The sequence below is a fragment of the Mandrillus leucophaeus genome, unplaced genomic scaffold, assembly GCF_000951045.1.
Source record: "Mandrillus leucophaeus isolate KB7577 unplaced genomic scaffold, Mleu.le_1.0 Scaffold13, whole genome shotgun sequence".
Classification (NCBI taxonomy): Eukaryota; Metazoa; Chordata; class Mammalia; order Primates; family Cercopithecidae; genus Mandrillus; species Mandrillus leucophaeus.
In genome coordinates this window covers 5,464,717-5,480,676 of record NW_012101254.1, presented here as the reverse complement: position 1 = coordinate 5,480,676, position 15,960 = coordinate 5,464,717, and the positions used below count along the sequence as shown (strand labels likewise).

Here is a 15,960-nt window from a genome sequence, read left to right as displayed (position 1 = left end):
CCGTGGGCCCAGCACTCACCTAGACCTGAAGCCCCCTGTGGGCCCAGCACTCACCTACACCTGAAGCCCCCTGTGGGCCCAGCACTCACCTATGGTGACCTCAAAGGTGATGGGCTTGTCTCCATTTCTCCGGTCAATCATTGAGGCCTCCAGGAAGGCTCCAAAGAGAAAGAATTCTTCCATTTTCCCTGCACAGCTCTGTGGGGAGGCAGTTCAAACCATTCCTGAGCTTGAGTAGGGGTGGAAGGTCGGGGGCCAGGCCTCCTTCCATCTCACAGACAGGCCCTGGGGGTGGATGGTGGGGGCATTCCACCCAGCTTTGGGGCCAGGCAGCCCACACCCCGATGGCCCTCCAGCCTGGATATCCATGGAAGCAGGGCTGGCTCCAGACACCACAGGGACAGCCATGGCTGGGAAGAGGGGTGGAGGGGAGGCACCGTCGTGAGACCTGGTGGCCGTCGTGAGATAGAGCACAGGCAGGCAGTGAATGAGGGCAGAGTCCTACTGGGGGGCTGAGTGGGGGCCTCTGCTTCCTGGCGAGGAGCCTTATCTTTTGGTCTGACTCCTCCGGTAGACAGGGCAGCAGCAGGCCAAAGTCTGGGACCCAGGTGTTTTGGGGGGAAGGAGGCTGAACTGGACGCCCTGGGGGACAGCACAGTGCCTGGGGTCTCACCTCCGAGATGGGCGTGGCCTGCTCCACCTGCACCTCTGTGGAGCTGGTGAGCTCAGGGTTGGAGGTGTCCAGGATCTCCACAGCCAGGCCCAGCAGGAGCCGGGCCCGGAAGGACACACCCTCCCCCAGGCCCTCGTTCAGGTCCTGGTGCTCGTCCAGCAGCGTGTAGTTACGTGTGGAGCCGTACATGTTCACCCAGGCTGGACCCAGTGTGGGCAGGAAGCCTGTGGTAATGGGGAGAAAAACGAGGGAGCCGTATCACATCCAGGGTTCCCTGGGGAAGAGGGGCCTCTTTTGGGGGTCCCTGGCCTCCAGCTCCTGCGTGCTGAGCTGAGAACTTCATGTGTGTTATTCAGATGTGGGGCAGCCTTCTTATACTGTGCTGGGGTGGAGTACTCTCTTGGGTCTATTTCTTCCCTGCGGGGGCCTGAGCTGGAAGTGGTGGGGAAGCAGAGTCTAGCTTTCTGCTTCCTGCAACTTGGAGTAGGATTTGCCAACAGTCTATTTGTAGGACAGAGCTAGTCCTTCCAAGTCCCCAGCATGACCTTCGGTTCTGTGCCATTTTTGCAGCTCTGTCCCACCATGGTCACCCTGCTGGTGCAGACCCCTCCCTTCCTGTCCATCTGTGCCTGTGAAATGCTGCTTCCTCACGAAGCCTTCACAATTCCTAGGCACAAGTCCCTTCTCTTATGGCTAAGATCTGTCAGGACTCTGACAGGGGTCGCAAGATCCGGCTTTTTTGGTTCATTTGCTTTTTATTCTGCCTTTTTTAAAAAACACACTTATAGTATTTTAAAAATTTAGATATACTTCATATGATATAAAATTCGCCATTTTAAAGTGTACATTTCAGTGGTTTTTAGTATATTCACTATGTTAAAAAGCATCATCTAATTCCAGAACAGTTCCACCCCCTCAAAAGAAACTCTGCACCTATTTAGCAGTTGGTCCCAATCCCCTCCCATTAGCACCTGGAAACCGGCAATCTACTTTCTGTCTCTGGATTTGCCGGATGTTTCACATACATGGATCAGACAACATGTGGCCTTTTGTGTCTTCTGCCTTATGTTTTGACCATCTGGTAGCACATCTATCTCCTTAATACACAGTGAGCACTTTGATCCAGGAATAGATTCTTATCTCACTCTATGTCCTTGGAACCCACCACAGGGCAGGGATCCTAGGAGGTGGTCAGTCCCTGCGAGTCTGCAGATAGGCACTACTATTAAGTATTACATATATACACACTGTAATTATATACAAATGCAGTATATACACTGCAATGATATGACTATTCATACTATAATTATTATATCATATAATCATTACTATTTTCACTTTAAAAATGGGAAAACAGGTCACACAACTACTAACTGTCAAATCCAATCAGCTGGGCTCAGGCCAGCTCTGAGCCGACCTGAGCCACAAATCCACACCCTCCCCTTGAGGCAGGGGCTGCTGGCAAGGCCCTGGAAACACATGTGAGGCTGAGGTCCGGAGTTGATGGTGGTGGTGTGAAGAGAGGGGGTCTCACTTACTCCTTCCCTTCAGGCCACTCCCTGCCCCCCAGCACACCCAGTCTCCTGCTGCTGACCTTTGTCTCCATCATTAGAAATCTTGCGCAGGTCAATGAAGTGGGTGCCGATGGCCACATCGTTGACCTTGTCCGAGTCTCGGATCTGCACCTTCATGCGTTTGCAGAGTGGGGGAAAGAGGTCTGTAAAGACCACCTGCTCATTCCACAGGGGCTCATAGCTGCTCTTCTGCACGGAAGTCTTGCCCTGGTGGAAGGGGGAGCGTGGGTGAGGGCGTGGCATGTGTGTGTGAGTGGATGCATGTGTGCGTGTGTGAGTGGGTGTGTGTCTGAGTGGGTGCATGTGTGCGTGCGTGAGTGGGTGCATGTGTGCGTGCGTGTGTGAGTGGCTGTGTGAGTCTGTGTGAGTGGGTGCATGTGTGCGTGTGAGTGGGTGTGCGTGCGTGTGTGAGTGGGTGCATGTGTGCGTGCATGCCTGTGTGTGGACTTGTCTTCACTCTTCCCACACCCCCAACCTCTCCTCCCTCTCATGCCCCCTGCGTAGCTCTCAGTCTAAGGACTCCAGGAGGCAGGGAGGATCCTCTAAGCCCACCCCTGGCCGACATGATTTCCAGCCTTTTCTTACCTGCCCAGCTGCCCCATGCCCCATGCCCATCAGCCTGCACTTGTGATGCCTGTCACCCAGCCCCCGCCTCCTGTACCTCATACCCCAGTACCTTCTGGCCAGCAAAGAAGACTTGCACATAGGGGTCCACGAGGTCCTTGTTTTCACCGATGAAAGCCTTCTTTACATTGGCCATGAGGCTTGTGTTCATACGGGGCAGCCCCTCTGCTCGGTAAATTTTCACATAGAACCGGGCCCACTGGCGTTCGGGGGGCACCCCCTCGGGGAGCAGCAAGTTCCTGCCAGCACATACAGCCAGGGCCATTGTGGTCGGGCCCAGGTCCCCAGTCCCCGTCCTGGCATCTACACACCCCTGGGTCCTGGCAGTCTCTAAGGGATGGGTGGGGGAGCTAGGCTGGGATGAGACATTTGCATTCATGGAACTTGCCCCTTGTGGAATTCTGGGCAAATCTCCCGTCTCACTGAGCTGCCATTTCATCACTGTTGAGGTGGCTGTAGTAATACCCACCTCCCAAGTATATGGTCGGCTCAAGCACGCTAACACATGAGTGCTTTGTAGATTGTGCATTGGGATATGGTCTTAGTATTATCATCAGTGTTTTATAGTACTGTGTCGTATCTTTTGTTTCGTAAACAAAAACTTCATAGTAGCCACTCTCTCTCCTCCAGCTCACAAAAACAGGATTCATTGATCCCAGCACTTTCATCCACTGACTCCAGACAAGGTCACAGAATATTTCTCAACAGCTGCTATCAGCTGCCTGGAATTGGCACACCAGAAGAAACCGTGGCTCTCCCAGCGCTATCCTGCTGCTGTACTCAGGACCCAGCAGCTGCTGGCTCTGGTCTGCCAGCATTGACTCTTCCCACCCCATTTCTCACTGGCAGAAAGGATGTCAAAGGACTGTTATTCTCAGTCATCCTCCATCACCCGCTGCCCCTGCCCTGCCTCAGAAGAGTGGGGCTGTTTGGGAGAGTGGGCGAGAGTAGGGTGAGGGAGATGGGTGGCAGGTACTCTGAGCAAACCCTCATCGGGAACTCCCTGGGGGAAGGAAGGGCTGGCTCAGACTCCAGGGGCTGGGGTAGCTGGGCCTCACCCCTCAATGTCATCTTCGTCGGTCTCATTGGCCTTGTGGGGCGTCTTGATGTTGTCCCCTTTGCCCACCACGGCGACGTCACACTTCACGTAGCCCTTCAGCCCCGAGGAGATGTCGTCGGGGTCCGACAGGATGGCCCACTTGTGATGGAACTGGTGCTCTGCAGTGGTGAGGGGAGGAGCACTGCACCAGACCCCCCAACCCAGGGCGTCTCCCAGTGCTCAGGGGAGGCCAAGGTGTGGCAGAGCCAAATGTTCTCTTGGCCCCTAGAGTCCCGAGACCTGGGACCACGGCTCTGCCTGTCCCTAGTCCAGGGGGTGATAGAGTCTGAGGTCCTCTGGAGCTGGGGCAGTGGGTGGATGGCCCAGCCATGGACATACGTCCCATGAGTGGTGTGACTTGGAAGTGTGACAGCCTCCTCCTAATTGGGTTCTTTCTGCCTATGGCCTCTTCTATGGCCCCACCCCAGTCAGCTAGCCTTCACATAGCTGTGAAGGACACAGCTGCCCACAGGGCCTTCCCAGGTGGAGAGGCTCACGCTCCTGCTCCCCATCTTCAGCTCCTTCTGGGGTTTCCCAGTGCGTTGGGGTAAAGACAAAAGGCACGGCCTGTGGGCTCCTGATTTAGTGCCCCCTGACTCACTCTGCTGAGCCCACCCAGCCTTGTGTTCCTCCTTGCTGAACATGTATTGCGGATTTGCCCTTTTATACCTCCATGCCTTTACATCTGCTGCTCTTTGAGCTTGGAACGCCCTCATTCCTGCTCTCTCCACCGCCATCTCTCTCTCTCCCTGTTCAATTTGTAAACTTCTACTCATGTTGCTCAAGTTTCGTCTCCGTGCAGCCCTCCCTGACTTCCTCAGAAGAGTTGATCCTGGGCTCTTTGGTGTTTGTTCTCTGTGCTCTCTGTGCACATTTCCCATCTCACTGTGCACTGTGCTCATCTGGGCATTGTTTGTCTCTGATTTTAGACTGAGAGTCTCCTAAAGACAGGGACTGGCAGTCTCATCCCAGTGTCCTATGGCCTACGACTGTGTGGAGGGAAGGACAGATGTCAGGGAAGGAGGCACTTTAGGAAGGATTTGCTCCTTCAGGTTTACTTTAAGCCCAGGGGGCAAGCACAGGGAAGCGCATCACTGTGCCTTAGGAATCTGCTTCCCAGGATGTTCTGTGGGCACCAAACTCTCTGGGACTCAGCACCTCCCTCCTTCACTCCCTCCTTCACTCCCTCCTCTTCCACCTTCTACTGTAGCCCAGGCCTGCGTCCTGCAAGCCTGTGGCCCTGGTGGGCTCCCGGAGATGTTAGGGGCTGTGTGCAGAGGTTGGCCTTTCTGAGAATAGCCAGGCCACCAGTGTCTCAGAAAAGATAATGCCACAGTAGAGTCTGAAGAGAGGGACAAGCAAGGCAAGAAGGCAGGAAGGCACATGGATGAGGAGTCACTGGAGAGCCTCAGCCAGGCTGGCAGGCCTCCGGGAGGGGCCATGTCCCAGGTATCCCAGGAACTTCAGGTCTTGCCAGAGCAGATGTGTGTCGGATGAGGAGATAGACAGATAGCTCAATAAATGGGTGCAGAAATGGGCAGAGGGATGGGTGGTGAGCTGCCTGGCTGGCTGACAGATAGATGGACAGATGGTGGATGGATTATTGGATAGAAGGAGCCATTAATATCTGGACAGGTGGGTGGGTAGATATATGGATGGGTGTGTAGATGGATGGATATATGGGTGGGTGCATCTGTGGATGGGTGAGTAGGTGGATGGATCTGTGGATGGCTGGGTGGGTAGATATATGAATGGGTAGGTGGGTGGATGGATGGATATATGGGTGAGTGGGTGGATCTGTGGATGGGTGGTTGGGTGGATGGATTCGTGGATGGGTGGGTGGGTAGACCAATGGATATATGAGTGGGTGGGTGGATGGATGGATACATGGATGGGTGGGTGGATCTGTGGACAGGTGGGTGGATGGATTTGTAGATGGGTGGGTGAGTGGATGGATGGATACGGGGTAGATGTATAGAGGTGTGCATGGTTAGATGAATTGGGGACATTTAGAAAGGAAAGAGAATAAGATTCAGGAGGAATGTAAAATTTGCCTTCAAATTTAAAGGCTATTTTTCTTTTTGTCCTGAAAGAGAGACCTGTGAAAGTGGGTGAAGGTTACAGGGCAACAGATTTTGAGATGACCCAAAGAAAGTGAAGATATCTAAAATAAGAGGTAGTGAGTGCCCCATTTCTGGGAGGACTAAGTAAGGTTAGATGACCAATCAGAGATGGTGCTGTGGGGGTCCCTACATCAGGTTAACACTTGACTGATGACTTCTGAGGCCCTTCTAGTCTTAATACTGTGTGATCTCAGGCTAGAGATACAAGGACCACATGAGACCCTGAGCTATATGCTTACCAGCCTGAAACATCATTTCACCTCCCTTCAGCCTGGGGCTGACACCTGCCAGTCAAGGCTAGCCCAGTTGGGGAGTTGCTGCATCCCAGACCTCCTCTTTGATCTATGAGGATGAGTGTATAGCCCCGACTTCCTCTATGATCTATGAGGATGAGTGTATGGCCCCAACTTCCTCTATGATCTATGAGGATAAGTGTACGGCTATGGCCCCAACTTCCTCTTTGATCTATGAGGATGAGTGTATGGCCCAGACTTCCTCTGTGATCTATAAGGATGAGTGTATGGCCCATCCTCACTCCCAACAGAGAGTAGCAAAGAGTAAACAGTTTCCTGCTGTTGCATCTGGTGGTACAAATGACAAATGTGGTCCTGCCAGGGTGAGAAGAGTGTCTCTCGGGAAACCCCTTCCAGTTCCAAGAGATATTGACACCACCCAAAGCTTCCCAGCAGCACCCAGGAGTGTCTCTGGGAGCATGCTGTCCAACAGTGCCCTGGCTGGAACCAAGGACTCATCAAGAAGCCCCAGCCAAACTGGAGACATCAGAGTAAAGACACTGGGTCTCAACTCTAGGACCCGTGTGACTTCAGGCTCTTCTGTCCCTGAGAGGGCACCAGGCTTAGGGCTGGATTCAGCAGGAGCAGCGAATCTCAAGCTGGGTTACCTGAGTGGAGACCTGGGCTTTGGTCTCACCCAGACCTGGGCCCACATCCTGTTTCTGCTCCTTATTCACAGTGTGGCCCTGGACCAGCTCTTTAAGCCTGCTGAGCCTCAGTTTCCTTATGGTGAAATGGGAATGATGCCTACATGGGGTTGTGAGGGTGAGTCCTGCTGGGACAGTGAGCTTAGCCCAATGTCTGGTACTTACTGATGCCCTGGTGGTTTCCTCACCAGGACTTTACTACCCAGAAGCCCAGAGGTCCATATTAGATTAACCTCTGCCTTTTTCTCCACCCCCTGACTCTCTCTTGGCTCTTGGCCTCAGGCCCGCCAATGGTACCAGGACCACTGCTCAGCCCTGGGAGGAGCTCATCCTCAGGGATGCCAGTCATTCCACGCAAGTGGTCCACAGCTATGCATGCTTCCAGGGAAGCAACATGGCAGGAGGCCGACTCTTCCCTGCTCCCCACAGCACTGACGGTCAGCAGGGCTGCCCTCTGCTGAGGGCCATGGCATGTGTGGGGTGGTGGCAAAGGTACTGGTCTGGGAGCTGGAGACAGGGGTGCTACTCCTAGATGGTGGGCAAACCCCTTCAACACCCTGGGCTTCAGTTTATCCTCACAGAGAGGCTGGACTAGATGTTTTTCAGGTCTTGGGCAGCTTGAGTGTTCTATGATCTTGTGATTTTTATATGTATAATCTTGGTATTGGACTTAGATTCCCTGGTCTGAGTCACAGTTGTAATGTGTGCCAGCGGACATCTCTTAGGTTGACCACAAGTGATCACCAATTTGTTCAACTTACTAGTTTAGTGGTATCTCCAAGCCCCTTCATTTCTCTTAGCCTCATTTATCTCATTTACAAAATCGGAAGAAACGCTGCTGCCTACATTACTGTTTTGTGAGGGTCAAATGTGACAATTGGGTGAAATTATGTTGTCATTGTCAAAGGGACTAATGGGGTCATTACAGCACTCTGAGCAGTGCATTCACTTCAGGGACACGGGATGGCCCCTAACCTGCCCACGGGGTGAGCTGTCATCTGGCAGGCTGAGGCACTTCCTCTGCCTGGCCCACCTCACAAGCCCTCTGGGCCACCCATTGGGGTTCCCTTGCCAACCCCATTGGTGTTGGCCTACAGGACACCATGGAGCCCACATGGCTGCCCAAGAGCCTAGGGCTCTTGTAAGAAGTGTTTTCAGAGACCAGAGTCCCTCAGAGGCCACCACACTACATCTGGATTGAGAGCATCACCGCATTCAGATTGGATAGTGAGTTCAGCAAGGCTCTGGGAACACGCAGCCTGACTTCACCCCTGACCAGCTGTGCAGCTGGGGCAAGCCCTGGCTCTGAGCCTCAACTGTAATAGGGGATGGCAGGGCCCTGTGAGGGGTGGAAGGGAGTTCCTTTCTGCTCAGCGGGTGCCAGCCCAGGAGGCACAGCCCCTCGGCAGGCTGTGACAGGTTTCCCTCACTGCATTCTCTACCACTACCCGTCAGCCTGCCTATGGCCAGTGATGCGCCAGCCTGCCATGCGCTCCTGAGCGTGCGATGGAGCTCCTTCCAGGCTCTGGGCGGAGTTACCGACCTAATTATGAATGAGAACCCACCAGACTGGGTACGCAGTTGCTCACTGCATTTGTGTACAGACTGTGCGCGCCACTTCTCCGCAGGCCAGATGGCTGTGTGTACTAACAGTCGTCAGACTGTGGTCCTTGCCAGGCTTTTCCCAGGAACTGCCACAGAGGGAAGGGCCCTGTGCACTATGCTCCCTGAGCCGTGTACACCTCGACTGACTGGCCATGCGCAGGTACTCACCTGGCTGCGAGTACACGGTTCCCACGTCCATTTTGAAGGAGCCCACCAGGGTACCACTGCGTAGCAGGTTCTTGGAGTGAATCACCTTTCAGGCAGAACCACAGCCCACCCGTCAGGCCGGGCGAGGGTGAGGCCTTCCACGGGGCAGTGGTGGGACCTGAGCTTTATGATGAAGCGGGAGAGCATTTGGCAGAGTGGGGTGGCTTGCTGAGGCTCAGCATCAGCTCCTCCTGCCCACGCCAGTTTCTCACTGGCCACCGTGTACGGGCGAATACACTATTCAGAGGCACTGGATGAAAGGGGGTGGGTAGGGGCCAGAATCCAGCCTGTGCCCCACTTGCTCAGCCATGTGTCTAGGCATGGCACTGCCTCTTTATGACAGGTCTAGACAGAGGGAGCTCCTCTCAAGTGTGCACAAAGGTGCAATTTGAGGGAGTGGTCCTGCCTGCCAGAGGCTGCTCCCCACTCACCGAAATCTTGATGATCTTGTCGAACATGACATCAGGAGAGACATGGAAGTCGAAGACGAAGTACTGGAGAGGGGAAGGATCCGGGCCTGCTGTCACTGTGGGCAGCAGCAACAGCCTAGGCAGTGCTGGGCCCCTCCCTCCTCGCAGTGCCTGTCTGCACCCCAGCCATTTGCCCTGAGCCCCAAAGTTCAGAGGAGCAGCAGAGGCAACTCGTCTGATCCTGATTGACCCTGGTAGTGGGTGGTAGGAAGCAGAGCCCCATCCCCTAGGTGGAGCTGGTGCTGGCTAGTGTGGGGTGGGGAAGGAACTGGGAACAGTAGGTGGAAGAGCCTATGCCCTTGTACTGTGCTCAGAAGGGGCACAGGGCCAGGGAGCGAGGAGACCTGGGTTCTAGTCCCCGCTCTGCACCTTCCTAGCTGTGTGGCCTTGAGCAACACATTCTCTGAACCTCAGTTTCTTGCGCTGTGAAATGGGAATAATGACACCCACCTCAGAGTCTTGTTATGAGGCTCTGATGAGACAATGTAACATAATTTACCAAATCTAAAGTGGCTACTGGCTGTAAGATATACTACGGTTTAACAGGCCACATGGACATTGCCATGAAGCCACAAGGCTGCCTAGGAGACACATCCCAAATTCAGAGAGGTGAAGCTGTAAAATAACGCAAGCCTCAGAGCAGATGAACCATGGTGTGCCAAAGCACTTAGTTGGCAGTCCCTGTGAAATGCCATGGGCGTGCACTGTCCTTTGGTGTTGTGGGCTGCCATGCGCATTTGCAGTCCCCATCTCTTCCCCTGGCCTGGGTGTGCAGGCGCTGAGGATGAGGGTGTGGGGCAGTAAGTAGAGGGGCTGCTGCTTTGGTGAACTGTGGTGGGGGAGAAAGGAGAAGAAAGGAGAAATGTTTCCAACGTGCTTAGGGTAAATGTTCGAAGAGAACGTGCTCCTGGCTGCGGGGGGCTGGCCCTTGAGCACTGAGGGTAAAGCTTCAGAGCCAGCCCCACCTGGCTGTTACTGCTGGGCCAATCACTTTCTTGCCTGAGCCTCAGTTTACCTATTATACTATGAATGTGGAGATATGATCCAGGGCTGTCGTGCTGAACTGCTCCAGGGGTGCCATTCACATGCGGTCTTCAAGGTGTGGTTGTGAAGTTGCAATGAGACAACCTGGTGAAATCTTTAACCCAGGTGTGCACCCACGGTAAGCACACGGTAAACAGGCTGTGCGCGACACTAACAGGCCCGGGGTGTGCTGGCCAAGGTTCTGAAGCTCTGGGGAGGCGGGTGGGGATATGGATTTGGAAATCAGCACAAGATGGTAACTGACACCTTAGGGATGGAGGAGGTACCTGGGGAGAGCATGGGAGGGGAAGTAGGCCCAGGTCAGGGCTCCAAGAGGCCATGGCCTTTCAGCCAAGAAGTCAGGCCAGGGAGATGGAACTGGAGAGACAGGGGAAGCAGGAGAGTGGGGTGAGGGGCCCCCAAGAGGAGCAGCAGGCAGTGGGATGAAAGAAACTGGGTGATCAAGGGAGAGGAGGAAGACATGGACATTATACTCAGAAACAGCAAGGTCCTTGGTGACCTTGAGGAGAGCAGTGTCAATGACATCTAGAGGCAGAAACCCTGCAGAGACTGAGGAGTGACTGCGGGGAGGAAGTGAGAACAAGCCAAGTGGTCTGACTGTGGAGGGGAGGAGGGAAAAAGGAGGTCACTGGAGAGGTGTGTGGGAATGAGGAAAGGCCCAGAGAGAGGTGACAGACTCCTAGTTCTTGCCCTTGAGCACACATGGGTCTTCATGGTTGTACTTAGCATATGCTGGAGTAGAACACCTTACAGGCAAAGGAGAAGGGGCTGGAATAAAAACAAAGACAGAGTTGGGCTGTGCAATGCCAGGTTCTTTGAGCTGTAGAAAGAGAAGGATCCAAGGCAAAGGGGAGAGGTGGATTTTTGGCAGGAGGGAAGATGGCGGCACTCCCAAGATGCCCAGGGCGGGGCCTGATGCACACACAGGACACACAGAAAAGGAGCCTTAGTCTGGTTTGTGAATGGCCAGCTTGTTCTGGAAGGGCAAAGGTTGTGAGCTTCCCTGCACACAGGTAGGCTCAGGGCCAGGCAGGGTGATCAGGCCAGGTGCCCACAGCTGTGCCAGCCCCAGGGGAGCGAGCTAGCTGAGCTAGGGCCAGAATCCCGAACTCTCTGAGCTGTCTGCAATCAAATTCCTGGTAATTCCTGAGCATATTTTCCTTTGGTAATAGCTTAGATACCTGCTAAGTCATGTTGATTGCTCCCACCTCCCTCTGTTGTTTTAATGGAGCCAAAGGAAGGTTCCTGCCAGCTCAGATAATTAGTCAGAAATAATACATTCCCACGACGAGGAGGATGCCCTTCATTGAAAAGGAATGTGGCATAGAAAGATAAGAAAAGGGAAAGAAAGCTTTGGGGCTGGAAAGGCTGATTTGGGGCTGGAAGGAATCATAGCAAGATAGTTTAGAATGGTGGTCTCAACTGGGGGCGATTTCGGGGGACATTTGGCATGTCTGGAAACAGTCTTGGTTGCTGTAACTAAGGGGAGTTGTTATTGGCATCTACTGGGTAGAGGCCAGGGATGCTGCTCGCATCCTACACAGCACAGGACAATCCCACCACAATTATCCAGTCCAAGATATCCACAGTGCTGAGTTTGAGAAACCCTGGTTTAGAGGAAACAGAAACAAAATCAGAGCTATTTAGGTTTGTGAAAAAGAACAAAAATGTGATCAGAGACACATTTAAAATCGTCTGAAGATGAGCAGAATGAATAGTCTTAGAGGATATAAATAGGGAATTTAGAAAGATTCTAGGCTGAAACGAGGAAGGGACCTGTGCAGGGTAGAAACTGTGCCTCCTTCATCTCAGCAGCCTCCATCTTGCCCCACGTGCCACCGTCTGGCGTGCGGCAGATGCTCCGTGGATGTTTGTGCCTTCCTTTGGGTGAGTGTTACTGAACCCCTCCGAGTACATGCCTGGCTCTGAACAAATACAGCGAGGCAGGAGATGGGGAGCCTCCAGTCCACCAGGAGGACAGAGACACAGAGGACCAGCCTCAATTCTGGGACATTAACACTGCAGAGAAAGGGGAGTGCTGACCTCTGACCCAGACACAGGAGGCAAGGCTGCTCAGTAGTAAGAACATTTGAGCTGGGCTCTGCCAGGTGAGTGGGAATTTTCTGGAGGAGCCACAGAGTGGGGAGAGCAGCTCTGTGCCCTTGGGAAAGAGGAAGTAATTTGAATGAAACCCAAGGTGCGTGGGCCTGGTGGAGGGAGATCCCTTAAGTCAACAAAAGTGGCTTCACTGCTATCGAATAACCACAGGGGCCACGGGGACCTGTCTCCATGCCTGTCATGGGGACACAGATGCTTTTCTAGGCAGAGGCTTGTCCAGTCAGGATGTGTCCTAACGTAAGGCCAGAGATGTCAATCCTGAATGTCCTTGGGGCCGGAGGGGTCCTGAGCAGGTTGTCCAGCTCTGGGGGCCTGTGGGAAAGCAGCTGGGAGAGCAGAGTTGATTTGTGGTCACAAAGGAGGGTTCGGCCAGGCCTGGGCTGAAGGGCAGAGGTGGGCCTGGGTTTTCTTCCTGCAGGTGCACAGTCCAAGGACTCTCACAGCGGCCTGAGAAATGCCCTCCCCCAAGCTACAGGGGACACCTCAGTCCTCACCCACCTCAGGGTATGGGACTCAGCTGCCTTACTTGGGCCAGCCTGGCACCCCTCACTGCCTAGAGCCACCAGGAGAAACAGACTGGGGAACCCTCCAGGAAAGGGATGGCAGAGCCCAGGCTAGTGGCTTCTGGGTTAGTCTGATGTGTGCTCAGGCATCTGGGAAAGGCCTGGGCATCCTGGTGAGAAAACATTTTAAATGGCCCATTTTCAAGACATGATAAGTCTAAGTACTGGCATCCAACCTGCGAATGTAACAAACCACATGGCTTATGCACCTAGGCCACAATAAGCGAACAGAATGTAGAGGAGAGGTCAGCCCATGAAAGGGAAAAAGGTTTTGTTATTGGGAAATTGAAACTTAAATGGGGAAGGGGAGTCGGGTATAACCTTATAAGGGGGAAAATGAAGCTTAGGCGATGTCAGGGAAGATTGTAACCCCATAGTACTCGACCAATGGGGAACTGGGGGAGGGACATGCATGCTAGGAGATAAATTACATGTTGTGACTGCCCCGGGTGTGCCTGCCTACCAGACACTCCGTCTTTCAAGACCGTTATTAGAAGTCTCACTTTCGCTGTTCTTCATGCCTCTAAGTCCATTCTTTGGGTTTGGATGAGTGAGTGTATTTCTCATATCCCTCCCCAGAGCTGATTATGATGGGGTCCTGTTTGGAGCCTGGGAACCAAGGTGCCACATTTGTGATGGTGGCCAAAGTCCTGGGCTGGAAGCTGGGTGGGCAGCCTGGCCCCTGCTCCATCAGCAACACTCTCTGAGATTGTGGGCAAGGCCCTTCCACATGGATCCTCAGTATCCTCCTCTGTAAGATGGGGAGATTGGAGTAGAGGGTCTCTGACCTCCCTCACCCTTGATGTGGCCTCAAATGGCTGGAAAGAATAGGAGTGGGTACCAAATGTTTTCTCTCTGACACCCCAAAGTCAAGGCCAGTGCTCTGGAGGGAAACCCACAGAAGTTCAGGCAACCATGAAGGAACCGAGCCAAGAGGGCAGAACCCCACCAGCATGCCAACGGCAATGCTGGCACTGTGAGATTGGACAAGGTCTGCCTTCAGAAGTCTCACTGTCCCCTTGTGTAAAAGGAAATTGATAGTGACAACTTCGGATGGTCCAGTTCAGAAGCAATTAGGAGCATGCCTGGCTGGTAGAAAGTGCTTACTAATGGTGCCAATGTCGCCATGGGTTGAAAGGAGGCAGCCCTGTCCTTGGGCTCTGGCCTGGAAAACAGTGGGGACCAGGCCTCCTGGGGAGTGGGGTGGGGGCAGTTCTTTCACAGGCACTGCTGGGGTCTGCACAGGGGCACCCAGGTGGTGCACACTTCAAAGACCAGTGTCAGTCTGCGCTCTAGACTGGGGGGTTCAGAGGATTCAGAGGATGTGGCTCTGTTTGTCAGTGTCCTGGGGGTTGTAACAGGGTGGGTCACCCCTGCTGGTAGCTGTGTGTGCTCCTTGACTCCCAGCCACTCCTGTTTCTCCTGGGGAGGACTGGGACCCACCCTCCTGCCACATTTACAGAGGCTCCTTTCCCCACAAGGCCACTGACCTCGTTGTAATAGGGGCAGTTAGTGGACTCCTTCATGGACGTGTACTTCTTGTCGTCGCCCACCTCCACGCACACCACGGGGTCCATGTTCAAGCCCACCAGCTGACGGGCCTCGATCACCGTGATGCTGACCTATAGGCAGGAGAAGGGGAAGCCAGAAGGAAAGCTGCCTGAGCCTAGGAGCCCAGTTCCGCAAAGGTCCAGGGGCTGGGGCAGCAGAGTCAGAGTGAGGGCCCGGGAGCCAGCGCTGGCCTCCAGACTCCACTCTGACCACGCCTCTCATCTGCTGGGTGATCCTGGGCTCCTTCTCCTTCCAAGCCTCAGTGTCTTCATTTGTAGAGGAGTATGAGTTGGCTAACCTCTAAGTCAGTGTTCACTAGACTTAACTTGCTGGGCCGGAGGGAGGAAGAGGCATTAAAAACCCTGATGCTCAGGCCACCTCAAGACCAATCCAATCCAATCCTGGGGCATGCAGCTCAGGCATCTGTATTTTTATTTATTTTTAGTTTTAGTTTTTTGACAGAGTCTCACTCCGTTGCCCAGGCTGGAGTGGAGTGGCATGATCTTGGCTCACCACAACCTCTGCCTCCTGGGTTCAAGTGATTCTTCTGCCTCAGCCTCCTGAGTAGCTGGGATTACAGGCGTGCACCACCACACTGGGCTAATTTTTGTATTTTTTATACAGATGGGGTTTTGCCATGTTGGCCAGGCTGTTCTCAAACTCCTGGCCTCAAGTGATCTGTCTGCCTCGGCCTCCCAAAGTGCTGGATTATAGGCATGAGCCATCGTGCCCGGCCTGGCATCTGTATTTTTAAAGCTCCTAGGTGATACCAAGTACCCTGCATTCTTCCCTAGCGTTGATGTCTCTGCTTCAGAAAGAGCTGCCAAACCCGTGTCATAGGTTTCATGCACTCAGGAATAAAGCTTTTAAAGTGTTCATTAACTTGCATTTAATTTCCTGCTCCAGGAATTCTCATGTAAGCCTGCAAGCCTCTGATATGTCTTTGTGTTTCTGGAATTTGGCCCGCCCTTTCCACATTCCTGCCCCTTCTCCTTTTGCTGAATTTCTTTGTTTGAATGGCCAGTGTGGCTTTGGTGCCTGCCTGAGCCGCCTTTTTCAGCCTACTGATTATATGTTGTATATGCACTCTGCTGTGTCCTTTACATGGCATCCAGCTCTCTGCAATCTTACTTATATCCTGGGAAGCCCTTTTTCAGTTGTTCATTCCTGCAACAAATGTTTCCTGGAAACCTGCTGGAGCCAGGCACAGGTGGGATTGCAACAAATTCTTCCTTGTGGAGCTTACCACAATGATTAATGGCGTTTTTTTTTTTTTTTTTTTTTTTTTCACAGTGAGTCTCTCTCTGTCACTCAGGCTGGAGTGTAGTGGCGTGATCTTGGCTCACTGCAGTTTCCACCTCCCTGGTTC

At 53.4% G+C, this 15,960-nt stretch overlaps 1 protein-coding gene across 1 annotated transcript in view; it reads right to left on the bottom strand.

Moving 5' to 3' along the window:
* Window positions 1-15,960, bottom strand: part of OTOF (otoferlin) — a 122,223-nt gene that overhangs the window by 31,974 nt on the left and 74,289 nt on the right. The window contains exons 9-16 of the mRNA XM_011972734.1: window positions 14,531-14,662; window positions 9,277-9,339; window positions 8,807-8,891; window positions 3,930-4,089; window positions 2,924-3,110; window positions 2,268-2,454; window positions 674-897; window positions 90-198 (exon numbers count right to left, since the gene is read on the bottom strand). Coding sequence (XP_011828124.1) covers window positions 90-198; window positions 674-897; window positions 2,268-2,454; window positions 2,924-3,110; window positions 3,930-4,089; window positions 8,807-8,891; window positions 9,277-9,339; window positions 14,531-14,662 — 1,147 coding nt within the window. The remainder of the gene's footprint in view (window positions 1-89; window positions 199-673; window positions 898-2,267; window positions 2,455-2,923; window positions 3,111-3,929; window positions 4,090-8,806; window positions 8,892-9,276; window positions 9,340-14,530; window positions 14,663-15,960) is intronic.